The 21,603-nt window shown below is 41.5% G+C and overlaps 1 protein-coding gene across 1 annotated transcript in view; it reads right to left on the bottom strand.

Annotated features, from left to right (window-relative positions):
* The window catches only part of nars1 (asparaginyl-tRNA synthetase 1), a 48,043-nt gene extending 28,276 nt beyond the window's left edge, over positions 1 to 19,767 (bottom strand). The window contains exons 1-5 of the mRNA XM_043676047.2: positions 19,640 to 19,767; positions 15,161 to 15,243; positions 15,003 to 15,068; positions 12,608 to 12,700; positions 8,270 to 8,359 (exon numbers count right to left, since the gene is read on the bottom strand). Coding sequence (XP_043531982.1) covers positions 8,270 to 8,359; positions 12,608 to 12,700; positions 15,003 to 15,068; positions 15,161 to 15,243; positions 19,640 to 19,685 — 378 coding nt within the window. The 5' untranslated portion in view covers positions 19,686 to 19,767. The remainder of the gene's footprint in view (positions 1 to 8,269; positions 8,360 to 12,607; positions 12,701 to 15,002; positions 15,069 to 15,160; positions 15,244 to 19,639) is intronic.
* Between the last annotated feature and the right edge of the window lie 1,836 nt (positions 19,768 to 21,603).

Genomic DNA, 21,603 nt, shown 5'->3' with positions numbered 1-21,603 from the left:
TTGATTCTAGGTTTTATATAACTGTTCCACGCCCTTCAAAACCTTATTACCTAGCGAGTGGTAGAGAGTACTGACTGAGGTACACCCATCGGCCGAAGCACTCTCCTTTCCATATCTGATTTGTATAGATTAGTCATCAATGTATTTTTTTTTGTATGAAGTCTCGTACTTGAAAATATCGAAAAAGGTCCTTGCTCGGCAACCCAAACTTCTGACGCAACTGTTAGGAGGACATCATGACCTCCCCATCAAACAGGTCTCCCAAACAGGAGATGCCTCTGGACTCCCAAATTTTAAATCCAGCGTCAGTCAAGCCTGGCTGAAATCCCAACGCTCCCACTATAGGAGTAGAAGGGGAATTTTTTTGTAAATTACCTTCATCCTGTCGCATCATCCTCCAAGTTTTGATTGTAAAAACCCAATTGTATTAAATACAATGATCCGTAATAACTTTCATCTTATCCATAAATAATAAATTGATGAGGTGATATTTTGCTTGGGAAGACTCAACATCCAACCAAATCCAACCAATCAGCCACATACAATAACAGAGAACCCAGTTAGTACCTTCTGAAATCCGGAAAATCTAGACCTCCCCTTACTTGTGGGAGCTGCAATTTATCTAATTTCATAAGGATCCGTCTATGATTCCAAATAAAGGAGCCAAGCCAACCATAAAGCTTGTCTGAGCGTCTGTCTTGGCAAACATCATGGAGTATAATAGGCGAGATAGAATATTCATCTTGATAAAAACTATTCTTCCTAGCCAGGATATCGGGAGATCTTCCCAGTTGGAGGTTCTGCCTTATTTTCTCTAATAAATGTATATAATTAGCTTTGTACAGCTCACCAAACACTAGGGTAATAAAAATACCTAAATAGTGAAAACCTCCCAGTGACCACCGATAGGGGAAGCGTGATTCTTCTGGAAAATTGGATATGCTGGTAAGACCTCCTAGTGGCATGGCCTCTGATTTCATAAAGTTAATTTTGTAACCTGAGAACATACCAATAAGTTATCCAGTTGAATTAAGTGGGGCACAGATATCAATGGGTCATTTAAGAAAAGAAAGACGTCGTCCGCATAAAGAGTGATTTTATGCTTACCCAATCCTACTACCGGGGGCGTTATATTAGGGTCAGTTCGGATAGCTTCCGCCAGTGGTTCAATCATTAGTGTAAATATTAGTGGTGAGAGAGGGCATCCTTGACGACAACCTCTGTCAATACTAAAACTAAAAACTATCCGATGTTATGCCGTTGGTAATCACTGCTGGTTTAGGGTTGTTATATAATACTGCGACCCACTTGGTAAAGACCTCCCCAATGCCAAATCTTTCCATAGTATAAAAAAGATAAGACTATTCTGTCCGATCAAATGCCTTCTCTGCATTTAGGGATTCGACTAATCCCGGTATTGCTCCCTGCTGGCAGACTTGTCAATGTATAATTTCAGTTACATCACATTGTAAATTTTTGCTATAAATTCTGTGTGTTAGGATTGAGCCCTTCACTACCACCTGATGAAGGAGCGACGCTCTGAAAGCTCGTGTGCTTCCAATTAAACCTGTTGGACTATAACCTGTTGTGTGATTTTTAACCATGTTTAACACTCTTTATATTATTAGTAGATCTGCGACCCTTGATAAACCCCCATCTGATCCTCTTTTATAATAAATGGTAAAACCCTCTCCAATCTTAATGCCAACATTTTTGAGAGAATTTTAAAGTCCACATTCAATAAGAACACAGGTCTATACGAAGTACAGTCATCTGGGGCTTTTCCTTTCTTAAGGATGAGAGAGATATTTGTTTCTCTCAGGGAAGGTGGGAGGCTACCCTAACTATATGAATAATTAAATATCTCTAAGTGGTCCGGTCAACGCGTCTATAAATTCTTTATAAAACTCAGCCTGGAATCTGTCTGGCCCGGGCGCTTTACCGCTCTGGAGCTGCCCCACTGCCTCCTGGTCCTCCTGAGTTGTCAAGGGGACATTCAAAAGCGACATCTGCTCCAAGATTCAGCCCAAGAGGGCCAGATTTTTTAAAAAAGACTCCATCTTCCTCGGTCTATCCTCACAACCCTTAAGCAACTTGAAGCAGAACTTTCTAAAGGCTCCATTGATCTTTTTAGCATCACAAGTCAGGGTACCAACACCCTCTCTAATAGATGTAATGGATTCGGGAAACTTCTTATTTCTAGCAAGGTATGCTAGATACCTGCCAGGCTTATCGCTGTGTTCCAATAATCTCTGCTTCGCAAACAGTATCTCCCTCTTTGCTTTTTGAGTAAGTGCAGTATTCAAAGTAGCCTAGAGGGCTGTAATCCGCTGTAATTTAATAATGGACGGCCTATCAACATATGCTATTGCAGCTGCCTTCAGGCGAGCCTCAAGCAGACACTGTTGTTCTCCCTTTTGTCTTCTCCGGCTCGCATAATATGAGATAACCAAGCTGCGCGCATATGCCTTAGCAGTCTCCCACATCACCGATGGGTTACTGAATTGATAACCCAGAAAGTTTTAAATTTCTGTGAGAAATATTCGATGAACTTACTATCCTTCAATAGGAAAGGGTCCATAAGCCAATGTCAGGAACCCATTGTCATCACTAGTCTTGACCTCCATATACATTGCTGCGTGGTCAGAAATAGTTAATTCCCTATTTTACAAGACAATATCGAATTCAGAAAGGTCGAGGGGACAAAAACATATCGATTCTGGTATGACACTTGTGTGGGTTAGAATAAAAAGTAAAATCTCTACCCTCAGGGTAGAAACACTTCCACACATCTACCAGTCCCAACTCCCTATTCAGATCAGCCAACTGCTTAGATCTCAGAGATATACTCGCAGAGCTCCTAGGTATCCTGTCCACCTTGGGATCGATAATACAATTAAAATCTTTCCCTATAATTATGTGACACACCCCAAGAGCCACCAACTTGGAGAGCGCATCTGTTACAAATTTAAAAGGATGCGTCGAGGGGCAATATGCATTCAAAATCCTGTACTCCTCTCCAAATATTAGGGCTTTAAGTAATATATACCGTCCGTACTCATCTTTTATCTGGCTTAGCATTTGGAAGGGAACATTCTTCTGGATACTTTTTGAGCTAAAAGGTGAAAAGAACACCTGACCAAATCCTCCCTGCTGCAGCTTCGAATGCTCCTTATCAAGTAGATGTGTCTCCTGCAAAAGGGCTACATCAACCCCCTCTTTTTTTAAAAACTTGATAATATATTTTTCCTTTTAATTGGCGAATGGCTCCCCTTGACATTCCAGGTGCACCATTTAAACGAATGACTAGCCATGATCGTTCAAGAAAGTCCAAGATCCCCCCAGGAGGAAGAACCCCACTCAAAAAGCATCGGGTAGAGACCATAAACAATTCATATCAACTTAAAAATACAAACTTTAAAACAATTAAATCAAAACAAATAAAAACTACTCCTAAAAAAAATATAAGACATAATCAAAAGGAGACTTTCTCCCTTGTCCATACGGGCACTCCTACCTTCCAGTAATCCCACCAGAACACCTCCCAGCTAGAGCCATACCTCGGCCCAGACATTACAAAGTAAGATAAACAAATGCCAATGTCTTATAATACAAGAATTAGAAGTGGGCAACCAACCTGTCTCCTCCACATTATTACCTAGGCACTCTTTACAAAACAGCAACATAAAATAAAATATATAAAGTTACAATCCCAGCAAATATTAAGGAAAACAAAACCTCAGAAACATTCCCCAACAACCGGATAAATGAAGCGAGTTATAGATAAGAGTTAAAAGAAAGAAGCCCCCCCCAAGGATAGATGGAAAACAGAAGGGGGAGGGAGGAGGGAAAGGGGGTAAAATAAAGTCATTGTTCATATAGTTAGTGGGCGGCACGGTGGCACAGTGGTTAGCACTGCTGCCTCACAGCGCCTGAGACCCGGGTTCAATTCCCGCCTCAGGCGACTGACTGTGTGGAGTTTGCACGTTCTCCCCGTGTCTGCGTGGGTTTCCTCCGGGTGCTCCGGTTTCCTCCCACAGTCCAAAAGATGTGTAGGGTCAGGTGAATTGGCCATGCTAAATTGCCCGTAGTGTTAGGTAAGGGGTAAATGTAGGGGTATGGGTGGGTTTCGCTTCGGCGGGTCGGTGTGGACTTGTTGGGCCGAAGGGCCTGTTTCCACACTGTAATCTAATCTAATCTAATCTAAAAGTTCAAGTCCATCAGTCTATTTGAGAGCATCCAAAGATTCTTTTTGCTTTTTCCGGCGATCTGAAATTATACACATACCATCCATGACTGAAGCTCAGCGTTGCCAGGTATCGCATAGAGTACCGAATATTTAAGTCCCTCAGACGCTTCTTTACCTCGTCAAACACCTTCCTCTTGCGTACCACAACCGGAAAAAAGCCCTGGAACAGCATTATTTGGGATCTCTTGTATACCATGGCTTGGGGATTCTTCCCCAAAACTCTGGAGGCCTCCAGCAACACTTGTTTTTCCCTGTAGTGCTGGAGTTGCACTGGGACCAGGCAGGGGCACTGATCTGACTCGAGCCTGCGCACAACAACCCAGTGGGCCCGCTCAACCCGCACCCGGCCTAACTCAGACTCCAGCTGCAGCAGTTGAGAGAGCCATTGCTCCAAAAAGTCAGCAAGCTGGTCTTCCTCCTCCCGTTCGGGAAGGCCCAGTAACCAAATATTTTTCCGACAACCATGATTTTCGGATGATTCAGCAACAGTCTCAGAGGGCACAGCCCGTTGCTCTGACCCTCCAACACGCTGCCTGAGTTTCGCGATCTCTCAGTCGTGCTTCTGCAGCATGACTCCCACCTGGACTGGGTCTCTTCAATCAATGCGTCGATCTTCTCTCGGAGCTTAAACTCCGAGATCAGGCTCGCCTCCGCAGATAGGTTACCCAAGGTGGCTGCGGATGCATCTGTTGCTGTGAGGGAGGGTGGGTCCCTGCTTGTTGCGAACTTCGTGGTCCTTTATGTTTGGTCATGTTAAAATGTATTAAACTGCTAAATGACTGTAGCTGCTGGGAAAAAGCTATTTTCAGTAGTTTAAAAAGTGAGGGTAGGGTAGGTACCCCACTTTGCCTGGGTCCTGGGCAGAGCTCAGCAGACCCAGGCCTACTGGGTCGCTGCCACCTTGAATCCCACCCCCCCCCCCCCCCAATCTCCGGTAACTGTTGTTAAGCAAATTCAATGTTACTATCCACTTAGTGTAAGGAACCAGCTTCTACTTAACACTGATACAACTTCACGCATTTGAAGTGCAACCTGGAAGTTTTGTCCAAAGTGTGAACAAGAAGACTTCCACAGCAGAACAAAAGAAAACAGAAGTTAGGTGCAAGAGTATACCACTCAGGTCTTCAAACCTGCTCTGCCATTCAGTATGATCATGGCTGATCCTCTGTCTCAACCAGAGAACGAAGACTGGGTACTGTACAATTAAAAAGGATTGTTCGTTGGGGTCTGTTGGTGAAGAATAACCATAATATGATGGAATTCTTCACTAAGATTGCAAAAATACGTGAAATCTGAAACCAAGATGCTGAATCAAAATAAAGGGAAATCCAAGAGTGAGAGGCATGGATTGGTACAGGTCGATTGGGGAACCTTACGAAAGGAATCAACAGTGGATAGATAATATTTAACATTTAAAGATTACGTGCATATAATACAACAATATTAGTCGAAAAACACTAATCACTTATATGGGACTTTTTCAAAAACCTTCTGAAAATACAAATGCACCACACTCAGTGGTTGTTCCTTACCTATTCTACTAGTTACATCCTCAGAAAACTCAACTAGATATGCTACGCACATTTGACTTTTATAAATCCATGCTGGCCTTTGTGCAATCGAGTTAATAAACATGGATTACAGCAGTTCAACAAGGCAGCTCAACATCAGTTTCGCAAGGGGAATGGGCAGTAAATTCTGGAATTGCGAGATAATTTGCCCAATCTATACATGAATTAAAGTCATCCATGATTAGAGGTGCACCGTAATTACAAGCAGCTGATTTCTTGTTTAATGCCTTCCCTTAAGTTTCTACTACTTGGAATGCCCCTTGTTAATGTAGTATTTCATATCCATGTCTGTCAGATGGGAGATCGACATTCAACTCCCTAACTGGAAGTGGCTGACCTGTGCGTGATAGATTGTGTGTAAGCAAGGGTGACTTCTTAAGGGCTCTTGTGGTACAATGGAAGTGTCCCTACGTCAGAGCCAGGAAGTCTGGGTCAATCCCACTTGCTCCAGAGGTGCATCGTAATACATCCAAACGGGTTGGTTAGAAAGTATCCAATCTCCAATATGTATGGAGCCTATAGACAATTCCAACGTTTTCTGCCTCCTGGTGTTTCTTATCTCCTCCACCGAGTACAGATCATGTTTTTGTGAGCCAGTGCCTTGCCTCACTGTTGCACTGATTTCATCCTTTACTATTAATGTTATCCCACATTTATTCCATTTTTTCCCGTCTTTCTTAAATAACAAATAGCTCTGGTTGTTTGATTCCCATTCTCTGTAATCAAAATGCTATCATAACCATTTACATCGATGTGTATTGCTAATTCATCATCCTCACTGTGAATGTTCCATGTATAAAGTCACAAAGCTTTTAGACCTGTCTTTTTAATCTCATTAGTCATCTTAGCATTATTTTGCACGATGGCCTCATTTGTTTTTATCCCATGTTTTTCTTGCCTTCCATTTTTGCCTCTTAGCTTCTGTTCTTTTGTTTCTATCCTTGTTTCTCCCTATTCTCTGTCTCTCTGCTCAGGTTTCCAGATCCCTGTCATTCTAGTTTAAACCCTCCCTGACAGCAGCAGAAAAAAATGGACCGAAGGACATTAGTCCAAGTGCCAACCAGTCCTCCTTCTCCAGAACTGGGCCTAGTGTCCCAGGAATCTGAACCCTTCCCACCTATTTCATGACTCCATCTATGTATTCATTTGGTATGCCCTGCCTAACATGCGATGTTGGTGATAATCCTGAGATCGCTACCTTATAATTTACACCCTAACTCCCTAAACTGTTTTTAGGACCGCATCCATTTTTACCAATGCTTTGATACCAATATGTACTATGACCTACTGAGGCATCCTTGACTCTAAGACAAGATAAGCGTGTGTCTCTTGAAGTCTCTCTTGAGGCTGCGGAAACAACTGCAGCCCTTACTATTGAATCCCCTGTAACAACAGTTCTGCCATTCTTCTTCTTCCCCTCTTGTTCACTACAGCCACTCAATGTGCCAAGGTGCCAATGTGCCAAGCTCCAACAATATCCAAAATGGTAAATCTGTCAGGAGAGAACAACAGTCAAACGGGACTCCTGCACTATTTGCCTTCCTCCACTCTGGTTGGTTGTCACTCATCGCCTCTCTGCCTGCAAATAAAATAATAGGTGTGCTCGTCTTTTTTTGAAGTCTTCTGCGCAAGCGAAAGAAACTTAACGTTTGGAGCAATAATTTATTTCACCCATTTCTCCTTCTCATTATGTTCTTCAAACCCTTCAACCACACGGTATTGGCATCAACATCAACTTCACTAGTTTCCTAATCTTCCCTTCCCTATCTCATCCCAGATCCAACCCCCTAAACCTAGCACCGCCTTCTTGAACTGTCCATCTTCCTTCCCACCTTTTTATTCTACCCTATCGCTATCACCCCTGACATGCACCTCCCTATCACGTTCCCAGCTACCTTTCCCCCCACTGCCTATTTATCTCTTAGTGCCCCCCCCCAATATATTCCTGAGAAAGGGCTTATGCCTGAAAGGTCGAATCTCTTGGTCCTCAGGTGTTGCCTGTTCTGCTGTGCTTTTCCAGGGCCACACTTTTCGAAACACAGCTTTAAGACAACCAATGATGAAATCATTCTTTTATGATTTAAATTGGCTATAAATTTACTTGTCTTGATCAGCCCAATCATGAAGAGACAGTTTGGTACTTTACATTGGTTTACTCAGGAAGTATATTAATTACTAAACTGGTTGATTAAGTAGACTTCAATTTCTCTACTAATAATTGATACTGGTATTCTGGTGACAAAATTACACTGCAACACAACAAAAGTATTATTTTATTGAGCTGAAATTGGAAAGTGGGGCATACACCTTTATTTGCTTCTTGACCCCTTGTGAAACGGAGGGTTAACCAACAGTAGTCAACAATGTCATGGACGAAGACAGATTATTGCCTATTCATTGCACATTAAAGCTGATGCATTATCAATTTGCAATTGGTTTTGCCCATTACCTGCTGTGGTTCTCCAAGAGTAACATCCAGTTTAATGACTATCTTTTTGGCCTCCTCCAAATTTTTCTCTCTCCGTAATGCATCTTCATGCTGTTGAAAAGAAAGCAGATTTTTAAATAAAATCGGTTTGTCCAGATCAAAGTTAAATGTATATCCCACTCTTAAAACGTTTGCAAATACCATTGGGTCCACACAATTTGGAACACACATACCAACCCAAGCTACTAGAGTTCCACGTATTAAATGGAAACTACACAGAAACAGATGATTCTGCCAAAATGTCTGCCCTGATGTTTACATTTCACATCTCAGCACATTTCATCCACCACATCTCATCCTTGCCATCTTTTTGATTCCTTTTTCCTTATTACTCCTTATGAAAGGGGGTCGGTTAACTCAGCTAGCTAGATGGGTTCAGTTTCCACGCCAGCTAAGGTTACCATGAAGGACATACCCTCTTAGCCTCTCCCCTTGCCCAAGGTGTGGTGACCTACAATTAAATCACCTCCAGTTGCCTCTCTGTAAATGAAAAAGCAGCCATACGGTCTGGTAGGAGCATGGTTACTACACCTTGATTTTATTAAGAGTTAAATCTTTCTTTGAAAAGCATCTAAGATATTTGCCTCTTATGGACCAGGCCAGACCCCACCAAAGCATTTCGAGAAGTTCACCCAGAACCTAATTTTGCTTGTTGTTTTAAGCAGGCGTAGAGTGGATATTCCAGGAGAGATGCCGCTGGTCAAACCACTGACTTTTAAACAAAACAGAATTTATTTACAAGATTATTGAATGAAACACAGACAACAGAAAACAGAATAACGAATAACCTAACCTATCTGAAAACTCAACAGATCATCTCAACTTAATGTTGTTCCAAATACTTGCAACAATCCTCATGAACACCCCTTGGCACAAAAGGTAAAACCAAACACATGTTCTTACAGGATAGAAGTCAGAGAGAGAAGAGAGAACCAACCTGGACCTACTTCTTTTGGTCCAGCAGCTTTTTTCACATTCCTGCTAAAAACCAAACCAGAGCAAAGCTGAGCTGGGAGAACCCTTTCATTGTACAAGTGTTTCTTTTAAACTTGAAAGCTTTCTGCCTGAGGCAGTATCTCGCAAGTTTTGAAAAGATTTGTGGCTCAGGTTGAGGTTCTGGATGAAGGTTTGCTCACTGAGCTAGAAGGTTTGTTTTCATTTGAAAACCTTCCAGCTCAGCGAGCAAACTTACATCCTGTGGCCGTATCTGTTCGCTATTATCAAATTGGCACTAAAACCCTTCAACTCCAGAAGGGAGTCTGTGTCGTTTACGACTTCTCTGAAAAAGAGACCAAGACAGCATAACCTTGTTAAAAGGAGCAGCTTTGTCATGCCTCAAACACTTCATCTGGTTACCAATCACTTAAAAATGAAATTTCTCCTCACTTCTTTATTTAATTTATCACTGTTTATAGCAATTCTCCTCTAAGTAGAAACAATCTCTTGAGAGATACTGTCCAAATTATTCATAATCTTTAAGCTCTACATCTGGTCTCCCTATTGTCTTCTCTTTTCTAAAAAGGGATTCCACCTGTTTAAATTTAAACTAATATAGGTAATCCCTCAGATTTGATGCATTCGGAGCATTGTACTGCACTTGGCCAGTTTTTCTCGTTCTAATCTCTAGAACGCAACATGAATTTTGAGTTTGTTTCAATATTTAACTTAGAGAGAAAAATTCCATGACATCAAATTATTCATAAATTATCAAGTGGTGGCCATAGGAAAATAAAAGCATTTATTTTGCGTTAAAATGCAACAAAACATAACTTCAGAAAAAAAAACTACTTCCATTTTCCAATTATATTCTTCCTAGTAGTCGAAGGACTACCAATACCATTTCATGGGTTTTACAGTGAGGACCTGTGTCAAATACGAATTTAAATTCACTTAATCTAAAACTTGCATAGCTTGAAGGGAAGCAATAACTCATCCCAAGAGGAGGACTTGGATTAAAGCTAACACTACCACTGATCTAAGTATTTTTCTACTCAACAATATTTGGTTTAAATTAAAACCACTGATCATTGTTTACCGGTGGTAACTCACTTTATGGGCGGATTGTAAAATTGCTAATGTGACACTCCTATTCGAAAAGGGAAACAGGCAAAAAGCTGGTAATTGTAGGCCAATTGGCCTAACATTAATGTTGGAGAAGTATTTGAATTAATTATTAAAGAATAACAGAACTTTTGGAAAATCATAATCAAGCAGAGTCAGCATGGCTTCAGGGAGGAGAAATAATGTCCAGCTAATTAAGAGTCTTTGGAGGAAGTTGAAAGCAAAGTGGACAGAGTAGAGCCAGAACTTCCAGAACATGTTCAATATGGTATATCACAAAGGATAAGATAAGCCCACGGTGTTAGAGATAGTACATTGGTATGATAGAGAGAATTAGCTAATGGGCAGGAAACAGTGAGTGGAGAAACAGGGATCTTTTTCAGGTTGGCAACCCACGACCAGTGGGAGTTCCATCGAGGTCAGTGCTGCGACTGCAACTGTTTACAATGTACCTTAATGACTTTGAGGAAGGAAGTGAATGTACTGTTGTCAAATTTGAAGACATCACTAATGTCAGTTGTGAGAGGGATACAAATAATTTTGTATCCCTCTCACAGGGAAAAAAAAATTGATAAGTGGGCAAAAAGTTAGCAAATGGAGTGTAATGTGGGAAAATGTGAAGTTGCTCATTTTGAAGGGTGAAAAAAAGAAAACATTATTCAAATGGAGAAAAACTGCAGAAAGCTGCAAAGGGACTTGGGAGCACCTGTGCACGAAACAAAAGCTAGCACACAGGTGCAGCAGGTAACAGGAAGGTTAATGGAATGTTAACTCTTACTTCAAGGCAGTGGAGTATATGATAATTGGAGTATAAGATAATAACAAATGTACAAAGTACTGGTGAGAGACCATCTAGAGTGGTTTTGTCCTCCTTATGAAAAGATATAATGTCATTGGAGGCAGTTCAGAGAAGGTTCACTAGAATGGAAGGATGATCAATAAGCAAAGATTAAACAGATTGGGGCTTGGAAGAATGAGATGTGACCACATTAAAACACATAGACGTCTTAAGGGGCTTGACAGGTTAAATGCTCAGAGGATGTTCCCCCTCCTGGGAAAGTCTCGGACCATATTCTAAGATTTAGTACTAATTAAAGACTGAGATGAGGAGGAATTTCTTCCCTCAGAAGGTTGTCAGTCTTTGAAACTCATTGCCACGGAGAAATGTGGGATTAGACACCTTGTGTCCAGTTAAGGCTGAGATACACAGATTGCTGATGAGTAGGGGAATCAAGGGTTACAGGGAAAAGGATAGGAAAATCGATGTGAGCAATGTCGGGTGAGCAATTGATGGGCACAGCAAGCTTGAGGGACCAAACAATCTCCTCCTGTTCCTATTTCCAATGGTTTTAAATATCACAGATCAAGTCCCACTGTGCAGACTTAGACTTGAGGTCAAGGTTAAGTCTGAGACTCTGGCGCAAGACTGAGTAAAACATTCAATACCAGGCTGCTGTCTTAAGAGTGAAGGGCAAAGATCATATGGCATAGATTAATAGCAGCCAGTTCCCTCAAGTCTCTGACATTATTTTTTGTTCAAGCAAGCAATGTTTCATATATAGACTGCTGTAATTTGAGAATTTGAGCTCTACAGTGAAGGAAAAATAGATTTTAATTTTCAGCTCTGAAGATCTGACTTGTTTTCCAAAAGGAAAGGACTGTTGAGAAGTTGAGAAGATATTTGCTGACTTGAGATTTACAAACTAGACTGTAAAAGAGATGTAATAAATGTAGAATAAATGGAACAAGGATCATTTCAAATCTGAGTCCAGAACAGGGGATACACATCAGGGCCCACTGACCAGAATACATGACATTAGGAAGCCCACTGTGCTTGACTTGGGGTCCTTGCCTAGCCCTGCACTAGAGCTTGTGATTTCTGCCTTTGAACCATTGTTTCCAAAGCTATCCAGTCCTTTCCATCACCTCACATGCAAGTCTGTTGAAGACTAAATGATAAAACATTTAACATTGATTAATCAATTTCCGTAACATGCAACCACTCGGCTGAGAGAAAAACTGCTACATGGCCCTTTACTTCCCCTATTTGTGTATGTTTCCATGTTAGTATTGAATGCATAGTATGGTTGTTATATTGTACCTCAAAAATAATTGAAAGTATCTTGATAAAGTAAACTGCCAATCAAAGGTAAGCATTGAATGAATTCAAATCTTGCATATTCACTGCAGGAAAGGTCCAAATGAGAAGTGTAGAAAATGAATAAAGAACTTTCTTACCTCCCTTTTCTCTTTTGATTCGTTCTTTATTTGATCCCGTTGCCAGAGCTTTCTAACACTTTTCATCTGTGACTTTGATATAACCTCCCAGCGCTTAAAAAGAAAGATGGGAAATGCAATCTTGTAACTGTTGTGGTAAACAACGATGTCACCAACAACAAAAGGACCAATCTCCAATAGTTCAGTTGTTGTTTCTCAGCTTCTCAATCAACAACTCACGCGGCTTGACAACAAGTATTTTAGAATTGCTCCAGTCTATTATAAAAGCCTTAATAGCACAGCACTTGGAAAACAGTAGCAGGATCAGACAGAGTCAGCATGAACATTGACAAAAACAGAAATCATGCTTAATAATTCTACTGGAATTGTTCACGCATACAACTAGTTGAATTGATAAGGAGGACCTAGTAGAGGCAATTTAACTGGACTTTCAGAAGGCTTTTGATAAAGTCCCATACAAGAGATTAGCATGTAAAATTAAAGCGCATGGAATTGAGGGTAGCGTACTGACATGTATAGAGACCAGGTTGGCAGACAGGAAACAAAGAATGAATAAATCGGTCTTTTTCTGATCGGCAGGCACTGACAAATGGAGTGACACAAGAATTATTGCTTTTTCATAATATATATTAGTAATTTAGATGGGGAAACAATACAATATCTTAAGTTTGCAGAGAACAAAAGGTTGGGTGGGAGGGCGATCTGCAAGAAGGATGAAGAGATGCTTCGTTGATTTGGACTATTTGAGTAAGTGGGCAAATGCATGACACAACTATAATGTGGATAAATGTGAAATTATCAACTTTAAATCATAAAAATGGGAAGGCAAATTATCCAAATGATATAAAATAGGAAGGTGGGATGCAATGAGACTTGGTTGTCTCTCTACAGCAGCTGCTGAAAATAAGCATGCAGGTGCAGCAATTGGTGAAGAGGCAAATGTTAAGTAAATGGTATGAATTCCAGAGATGAAAGGCTTGTCTTATGGGGACAGATTGAACAATTTAGGTCTATAAAGACAAATAGAGAAGAGGGACAATTAATTAAATCCCCACCATTGTAATTTTAGTGACACTACCCAAAAAAGAGCCATTATTTGTGCCCCACAGTTTCCTACGTTTGCTTCAATCAGAGAGGTTTCAGGAGTTTTATGGTTTAAGGTATGGGTTACAACACAAGGTTTTCATAAATTAAAAATTAGACTGAAGGAAGGTCAAGCTATTTCAGGCCCAAGGAGAAGCACAGATTATCAAATGTACATATTAACAGTTCCTTTATTAACTGAAGTTCCTAAGCAAAGAAAGTTCAAAAAAAGGGAGTACCATTTGCGGAGGTTTAGACAAAGCTAAGATGGTGCCAATTAAGAAACAATACAAACATAGCGCCAAGGTGAAACAAGAACATCACCAAGGAACATATAATACCCAAAGTCACATTCAGGTTTCTCAGCAAGCAAACAGACTATTTAATATGTACATTGTCCAAGAAATAAACCAAAGGTGGAAGTTGACCCAATGCTGCAAAGAGAAAATGAGTTTCATTTGTTTGTTTGTTGCATTATGATTAAGCAAATCCAAGTTTGTGCAAGAGTCCGAACTTTCAACAACCTCATCTTTGTAAATATGGTAATTTAAGTTGCATTCATTTATCAAAAAATATTATTCTAATTTAATTCCAAAAGACCAATACAGAACCTATTACAGTTTTTGACAAATAAAGTTGTCTTAATATGATTTAATTTTTAATATCTCTAGGAAAAAAGGTCGTACTTCATTCAGTGTTGGGAATCATTTGGCCAAAAACTGAAATTGTTAATCATAACCTAATATAATTTTCTTTTATATAAAAAATATATATTAAATGTAAAATATAAAAAAGCTACATTTAGCTTAAAAGATGAATTACTTACTTGCATGCCCTTCAATCAATTTTGGACTTTTTCCAATACAGTCGTGTCCCCCCTCCCTGGACCCGCGGCGGATATGTTCCAAGACCTACCATGGAAGCCCGAAACCGCGGATAGGTGCGAACCCATTCATTTAAATGGGAAACGGACCTTTCCGGCAGCCTCCTGATCCCTGGTTCTGGAACGTTCCCTCTAATATGTTCCGAATACGGTAAACTGCAGAAACTGGACCAGTGGATACAGGGTATACCATTTTCCGCATAGAAGAATTGTGGAAGGTGCATTCAGACTGCCTACCTTTGTAACCTCTCTCTCCTGTTCCAAACAAGATTACAGAGCATAAGTCAAACATGAAACTTTATGATATTTGCGTCCAGGACAGGATACTGCCATTTAATCAACCTACGTATGCTACAAAATGATTCATTTGATTTTTTTTATTTGAATATTGATTAAAGAAAACATTTTTAAAAAATAATTTGTATTCACCTCATTTTCTTTTTGGGAATCCACATAAATAGTTGGGAATGGTTCCTTCCCTGCCACTTTTAAGGCCTACAAAAGGAACAGAGTCAGTTCATAACCCATATACATTTTCATTAATAAAAATAATTTATTCCAAATGCTGTTACTGACTGAAAGTTTACCCAAAGAGCTGTTTTAAATGGCTTGTCTTTTGTTCCTGTTCCAGTTTCATCATCTCCTTCACGACCAGAGACATACAGTTCAGCTGTAACATATGAAAATTGAAAATCTTATTCCTGTAGACACAAGTGTTAGAGGCCTATTACCTTGTGAAAAATACCTAGACTTATATTGTGTCTTACTGCATCTTCACAAACACTAGAAAGTGCTTTCTATGCCAAGAACTGTATGTGTAAATATATTCAATCTGATGCACTATTTCACAATGCAACACTTTTGCTGATTCATTAAATTATAATGATAGCAATCGGGGAACAGCAAAATTATGAACCTGAGTTATGCTACTGTTCACCGGCAAATCAAAATTGTAAACAACTATAACATCAGTTTCAACTGAAGTATTATGTTCCAAAATTGCAGGTTTGATGGTTAAATATTCTCCTCCCCTCTCTTCCAGAGATACGCATTTGCACAGATATTTGCAATGTTTTAATTCGTTGCTCAAATGTCATCTTCTTAAGTGCTAACCCAGACATCTGCATTGTTTTATTACTAGTATTGCTATAACCAATTAATCCAAACAGATCGAAGATTGAATCAGAGACCCTTTAGCTTATCTGGTTCTGCTACTCCCTTGCTGTCTTTACGAACTGAACCTTCAAGGGGACGATTAAACAACACTCCAAAATTCTCTGCGATGATACCTAAAAGCTTTAAAACCACAGCTAAATCCATTGTGCCAATCTCACATTGTTTTACGTTAATTGTTATTTTTCCACCATTTGAATGTAATGCCAAGACAGCATGCTCAAAGTCAACAAGAAGGAACATGCTTTATTCAAATCCACATCATAGCTTCCAATCAAATGTTTAACCAGCTAGTTAACAAGTTCTTTCTCTTTTCAAAAAAGGATTTAAGCCATATTTGGGAGTTGGCTATTCCACATTACTTCTGTTTTTTTTTTAAATTCTATAAAATTCCCTTGTTTCAGTGGAGGCAAAATTTACATATGCACTGTCTATTCATATTATCTACAACAGCAAATTGAGTTTGTGTGTAAGATCAACTCATCTAATGCTACAACCTTGTGTTTTCCCCATAGATTTTTCTTCTCTTCGTCTAATTACCTTATATCTTTTGAAAGCCATACTTCAACCCACCCTCACAAGACCCTTCATGCATCTCAGATCCTAAACAGTTGTTGCATGAAAACATTTTCCCTCATGTCACCTCTAGCCTTTTACCTCATCTTAAATTGGTCTCCAGTAATTTTTGACCTTTCCATCAATGAGAGCAGTTTCTCCCCATTTAATTAGTTCAGATTATTCATCATTTTGAACATCACTATCAACTCTACTCTCAAATGTTCCAAGATATTCCAAACAATGCATACTCCTGAAGTTCCTCATCCTTGAGCAATTCTTAGAAGACTTTTCTGAACCCTGTCTAAATCTTCATACCCTTCTTGATGTGCATACCCAGAGTTGGACACCATACTTCACTTGAGGCCAAACCAATGGTTTATAAAGATTTTGTCATAACTTTACTTGATTTCACATTCCAACATCTATTTCTAAAGCCCAGGATCCAATATGCTTCTCTAATTACTTTGTCTCATCACCTTCAACAATTTATGCACAAATATCCACAGATCCTTTCTGCTGCTTTTGCCTATAGAATTAAACTCTTCCGTTTATATTCCATCTGATTGTCCTTTCTACTAACAGTTATCTCATGCTAAATCTGATCCGCTACATAGGCAGCTTTGCTACAGTCAGTTTATCTCCTCTTAGCGTCTATAATTATCCTTTTCACTAATCATTACATTTACAGGTTTACATCATGTGCAAATTTTGAAATTGTGCCTTGTCTGCCCAAATCTAAACCATTAATGTAGATCGAGAAATAACTGTCCTGTTACTAACAAAAGAAAAATAGCACGGATGCTGGAAACCCAATGAAGAACTGAAGAAAGGTCACTGACCTGAAAAGTTCATCGCTTCTCTCTCTACAGATTCTACCAGACTTATTGAGCACCTTAAACATATTCTCTTTCTATGTCCCAGTACTGGCTCCAGGGAAACCTGCCTCCAGTTGTTGGTCATCATTCTCTGCTTAGTCACTCAATCTTTTTGTCACATCCCTTTTATTCCATGGGATAACAACATACTTACCCATAGCATCCATGCTTCTTGATACACTAACTTCTTTGATAATGGACTTTCTATACTGATTTTACACCTGGAGTAATATTATAATTATACATTACATGTAATAGATTTGATTCATGTTGACCTCGTGGCCTCCTCTAGTGGTCCCCAGCATTACAGATACCAGTCTCCAGCCAGTTCAATTCAGTCCACATGATATCAAGGAACAGTTCGAGATACTGGATACTACAAAGGCTACAGACCCTGACAACATTCCGGCAATAGTATTGAAGACCTGTGCTCCAGAACTTGCTGCTCCCTTAGCTAAGCTGTTCCAATACAGTTAGAATCGACATTTCGGGCATAAGCCCTTCCTCAGGGCTTATGCCCGAAAGGTCAGCCTTTCCTGAAGAAGGGCTTATGCCCGAAATGTCGATTCTCCTGTTCCCTGGATGCTGCCTGACCTGCTACGCTTTTCCAGCAACACATTTCCAGCTCTGATCTCCAGCATCTGCAGACCTCACTTTCTCCTCAATACAGTTAGAACACTAGCATCTACTCAACAATATGGAAAATTGCCCAAGATTGTCTCGTCCACAAAAATCAAGACAAATCCAATCCAGCCATTTACCGCCTCATCAGTCTACCCGCCACCGCCAGTAAAACGATGGAAGGTGTCACTAACTGTGCTATCAAGCAGCACCTGATCAGTGACATACAAATAGGGTTCAGTCAGGACCACTCAGCTTCTGACCTTATCACAGCCTTGGACAAACAGAGACAAAACAGCTGAATTCCAGAGTGAGGTGAGAGTGACAGCCCTTAACATTAAGGCTGCATTAAACCAAATATGGCAACAAGACAAAACCATCACGTGCTACCATCTTCAACTTTTCTTTAATTCAGCTATGGGATGTGGGCGTTATTGGCTTGCCAGCATTTATTGCTCATCCACAGCTGTCCTTAAGAAGATGGTGGTGGGCTGCCTTCTTGAGCCACATGCTGTAGGTTGACCCACAACATCCTTAGGGAGGGAATTGCATGATTTTAATGCAGTCATATTTAAGGAACGCTAATATATTTCAAGTCAGAATCGTGAGTGGTCTGCAGGGGAAGTTGCAGGCGGTTGTGTTCCCATATATCTGGAAGGTGCCATCTAAGGATTTTTGGTGAGGTGGGGGGAGGGGGGGGGGGGTGGTTGGAAATGGTGCCAATTAAATAGGCCTGCTTTGCTCTGGATAGTGTCAAGGTTCTTGAGTGTTGTTGGTGCTGCACCCATACAGACAAGTGGAGAGTATTCCATCACACTCCTCAGTGCGGAGGCACTAACCCAGTGGCATTACCATGAGATGATTAACCTAGAAACTCAGCTGACATTCTGGGGATCAGGGTTCAAATCCTTCCACAGCAAAGGGTGGAATTCAATAAAAAGTGTCTGGAATCTACTGATGACCATGAAGCCATTGTCAGTTGTCAGGAAAACCTTTCTGGTTCATCTGGAAATCTGCCATCCTCCCTGGTCTGGCTTACATGGGATTCTAGATTCTCAGCAATGTGGTTAACTCTCAACCACCCTCTGAGCCATTCAGATGTATCAATCACTATGAAGTCTGACAGAAATGAAACCAGACTGATCACCTGGCATTGACCTAGCACCAGAACACACACAATGCCAGAAACAGCCCTGTCGATCTTGCAGAGTACTCCTTACTAACATCTTGGGGCTAATGCCAAAACTGGCAGTGCTGTCTCACAGACAATAAAAATAGAATTAAGTAAAAATAGAAAATGCTAGAATCTCACTCTCAAGTCTGACTGTCACATTGGAGAAAGAAGTAAAATTAACCTCTCAGCAGAACTGAAACCTTGATTCTTGCTCCCTCTCCCTCCAAATGATGATGCTGAACACGACTGTGCACGTCGAGCACGTTCGAATCATTTCAGATTACTCACCGGCCTAAATCATTAAGGAATAAATGCTGGTTAAATAACCTCCAGTGCCACCACTGAGTGAAAAGCACTGTCGCCAGAGTTTTGGTTTCAGTTTTACAGGCCTATCTGGGTGTGATGCCAACGATGGTCAGAGCTGCAGCCCGGGGGGGGGGGGGGGGGGGGGCAGCTAAACACATAACGCAAGGTGTACAGTATTGAGGAGTCGAAGGAAGCCACGCCACAAAAACCCTGGAGGCATCAACCATCCACATAAGGCAGGGATGAGCACCCAGCCCAGGCCACCAGGCAGGAAGAGCGGCCATCCAATCAGCCGAAGCCGCCTGGGAACACCAAACCCTCCCCCGGGATTTTCCCATTTCACGGGATCTGCTCCTTACCCAGGGTCAGCTTCTCCGCCTCTTGATTAATGTCCCCAGAAGACATGTTTGAAGGCTCAGACCGCCAGACCTTCCCCGCCGTCCCTCTGTCTCGCTCTCCGGCCGGCAACGGCTGCAAAGGGGAGGGGTTACACTGAGGCACATCCCCCTTGACGCCGCGATCCAAACTCTGATTGGTCGACAGCAGTGTCAATCAGGACCGCATGCGCAAGGCAGGGCACTTGCTTTTGATTGCATCAGGCTTGAGTCAAACGGGGGTGGGATGGAAAGGAGATATGGGGTGGTTGTAAGATATGAGAGGTGAAGGAGGTCAGGGGGCAAAGGACATTAGATTAGATTCCCTACAGTATGGAAACAGGCCCTTCAGTACAACATGTACACACTGACCTTCTGAAGAGTAACCCACCCAGACTCATTCCCCTACCCAATACTTGCCCCTAACTAATGCGCCTAACACCATGGGCAATTTCACACAGCCAATTCACCCAACTTGCACATCTTTGGATTGTGGAAGTAAATTTGAGCATCCGGAGGAAACCCACCCAGACATGGGGAGAATGTGAAAACTCAACACAAGACAGTTGCCCGAGGCTGGAATTGAAACTGGATACCTGGTGCTGTGAGGCAGCAGTGCTAACCACTGAACCACCCTGCCGCCCATGATGGGAGGAAGGAGATATCGGGGGGGGGGGGGGGGAACAGTGAAGAGGGCTACCTCAGATTACAATAGGATCTGGACCAGATGGGCTGAGAAGTGGCAGATGGAGTTTAATTCAGATAAATGCGAGGTGCTGCATTTTGGGAAAGCAAATCTTAGCAGGACTTATACACTTAATGGTAAGGTCCTAGGGAGTGTTGCTGAACAAAGAGACCTTGGAGTGCAGGTTCATAGCTCCTTGAAAGTGGAGTCGCAGGTAGATAGGATAGTGAAGAAGGCGTTTGGTATGCTTTCCTTTATTGGTGAGAGTATTGAATACAGGAGTTGGGAGGTCATGTTGCGGCTGTACAGGACATTGGTTAGGCCACTGTTGGAATATTGTGTGCAATTCTGGTCTCCTTCCTATCGGAAAGATGTTGTGAAACTTGAAAGGGTTCAGAAAAGATTTACAAGGATGTTGCCAAGGTTGGAGGATCTGAGCTACAGGGAGATGCTGAACAGGCTGGGGCTGTTTTCCCTGCAGCGTCGGAGGCTGAGGGGTGACCTTATAGAGGTTTACAAAATTATGAGGGGCATGGATAGGATAAATAGACAAAGTCTTTTCCCTGGGGTTGGGGAGTCCAGAACTAGAGGGCATAGGTTTAGGGTGAGAGGGGAAAGATATAAAAGAAACCTAAGAGGCAAGTTTTTCACACAGAGGGTGGTACGTGTATGGAATGAGCTGCCAGAGGATGTGGTGGAGGCTGGTACAATTGCAACATTTAAGAGGCATTTGGATGGGTATATGAATAGGAAGGGTTTGGAGGGATATGGGCCGGGTGCTGGCAGGTTGGATTAGATTGGGTTGGGATATCTGGTCGGCATGGACAGGTTGGACCGAAGGGTCTGTTTCTATGCTGTACATCTCTATGAGTCTATGACTCTAATAGTGCGGATAGGAGGGGAGGGGAATGGGAGGGGCAATAGGAGGGGAGAGGAGAAGTGGTGGGGAGGGGAATGTGAGGGGGTGATGGCAAGGAGGATGAGAGGGGGGATAAAGATAGGAGGGGGGTGATGGCTGAAGACAGGCAGGGAAGACGATAGGACCAAGGGACGGGGTATGAGTAAATTCCTGCAGATGTTCGAATCTGTACTAAAAACAAAAAACACTGTCAATCACAGTGGGTCATGGCAGCATCCATGGAGAAAGTGAGGATTGCAGATAGTGGAGAGTCAGAATTGAAAAGGGTGCCGCTGGAAAATCCTAGCAGGTCAGGCAGAATCTGACAAGCAGGAGAGAAACATTTCGAGCATGAGCCTTTCATCC

The sequence above is a fragment of the Chiloscyllium plagiosum genome, unplaced genomic scaffold (genome assembly GCF_037043375.1).
Source record: "Chiloscyllium plagiosum isolate Xiang-an unplaced genomic scaffold, Cpla_swu_hap1 HiC_scaffold_1, whole genome shotgun sequence".
Lineage (NCBI taxonomy): Eukaryota > Metazoa > Chordata > Chondrichthyes > Orectolobiformes > Hemiscylliidae > Chiloscyllium > Chiloscyllium plagiosum.
The sequence above is the reverse complement of the archived record's forward strand: the minus strand, read 5'-3'. Positions and strand labels throughout refer to the sequence as shown.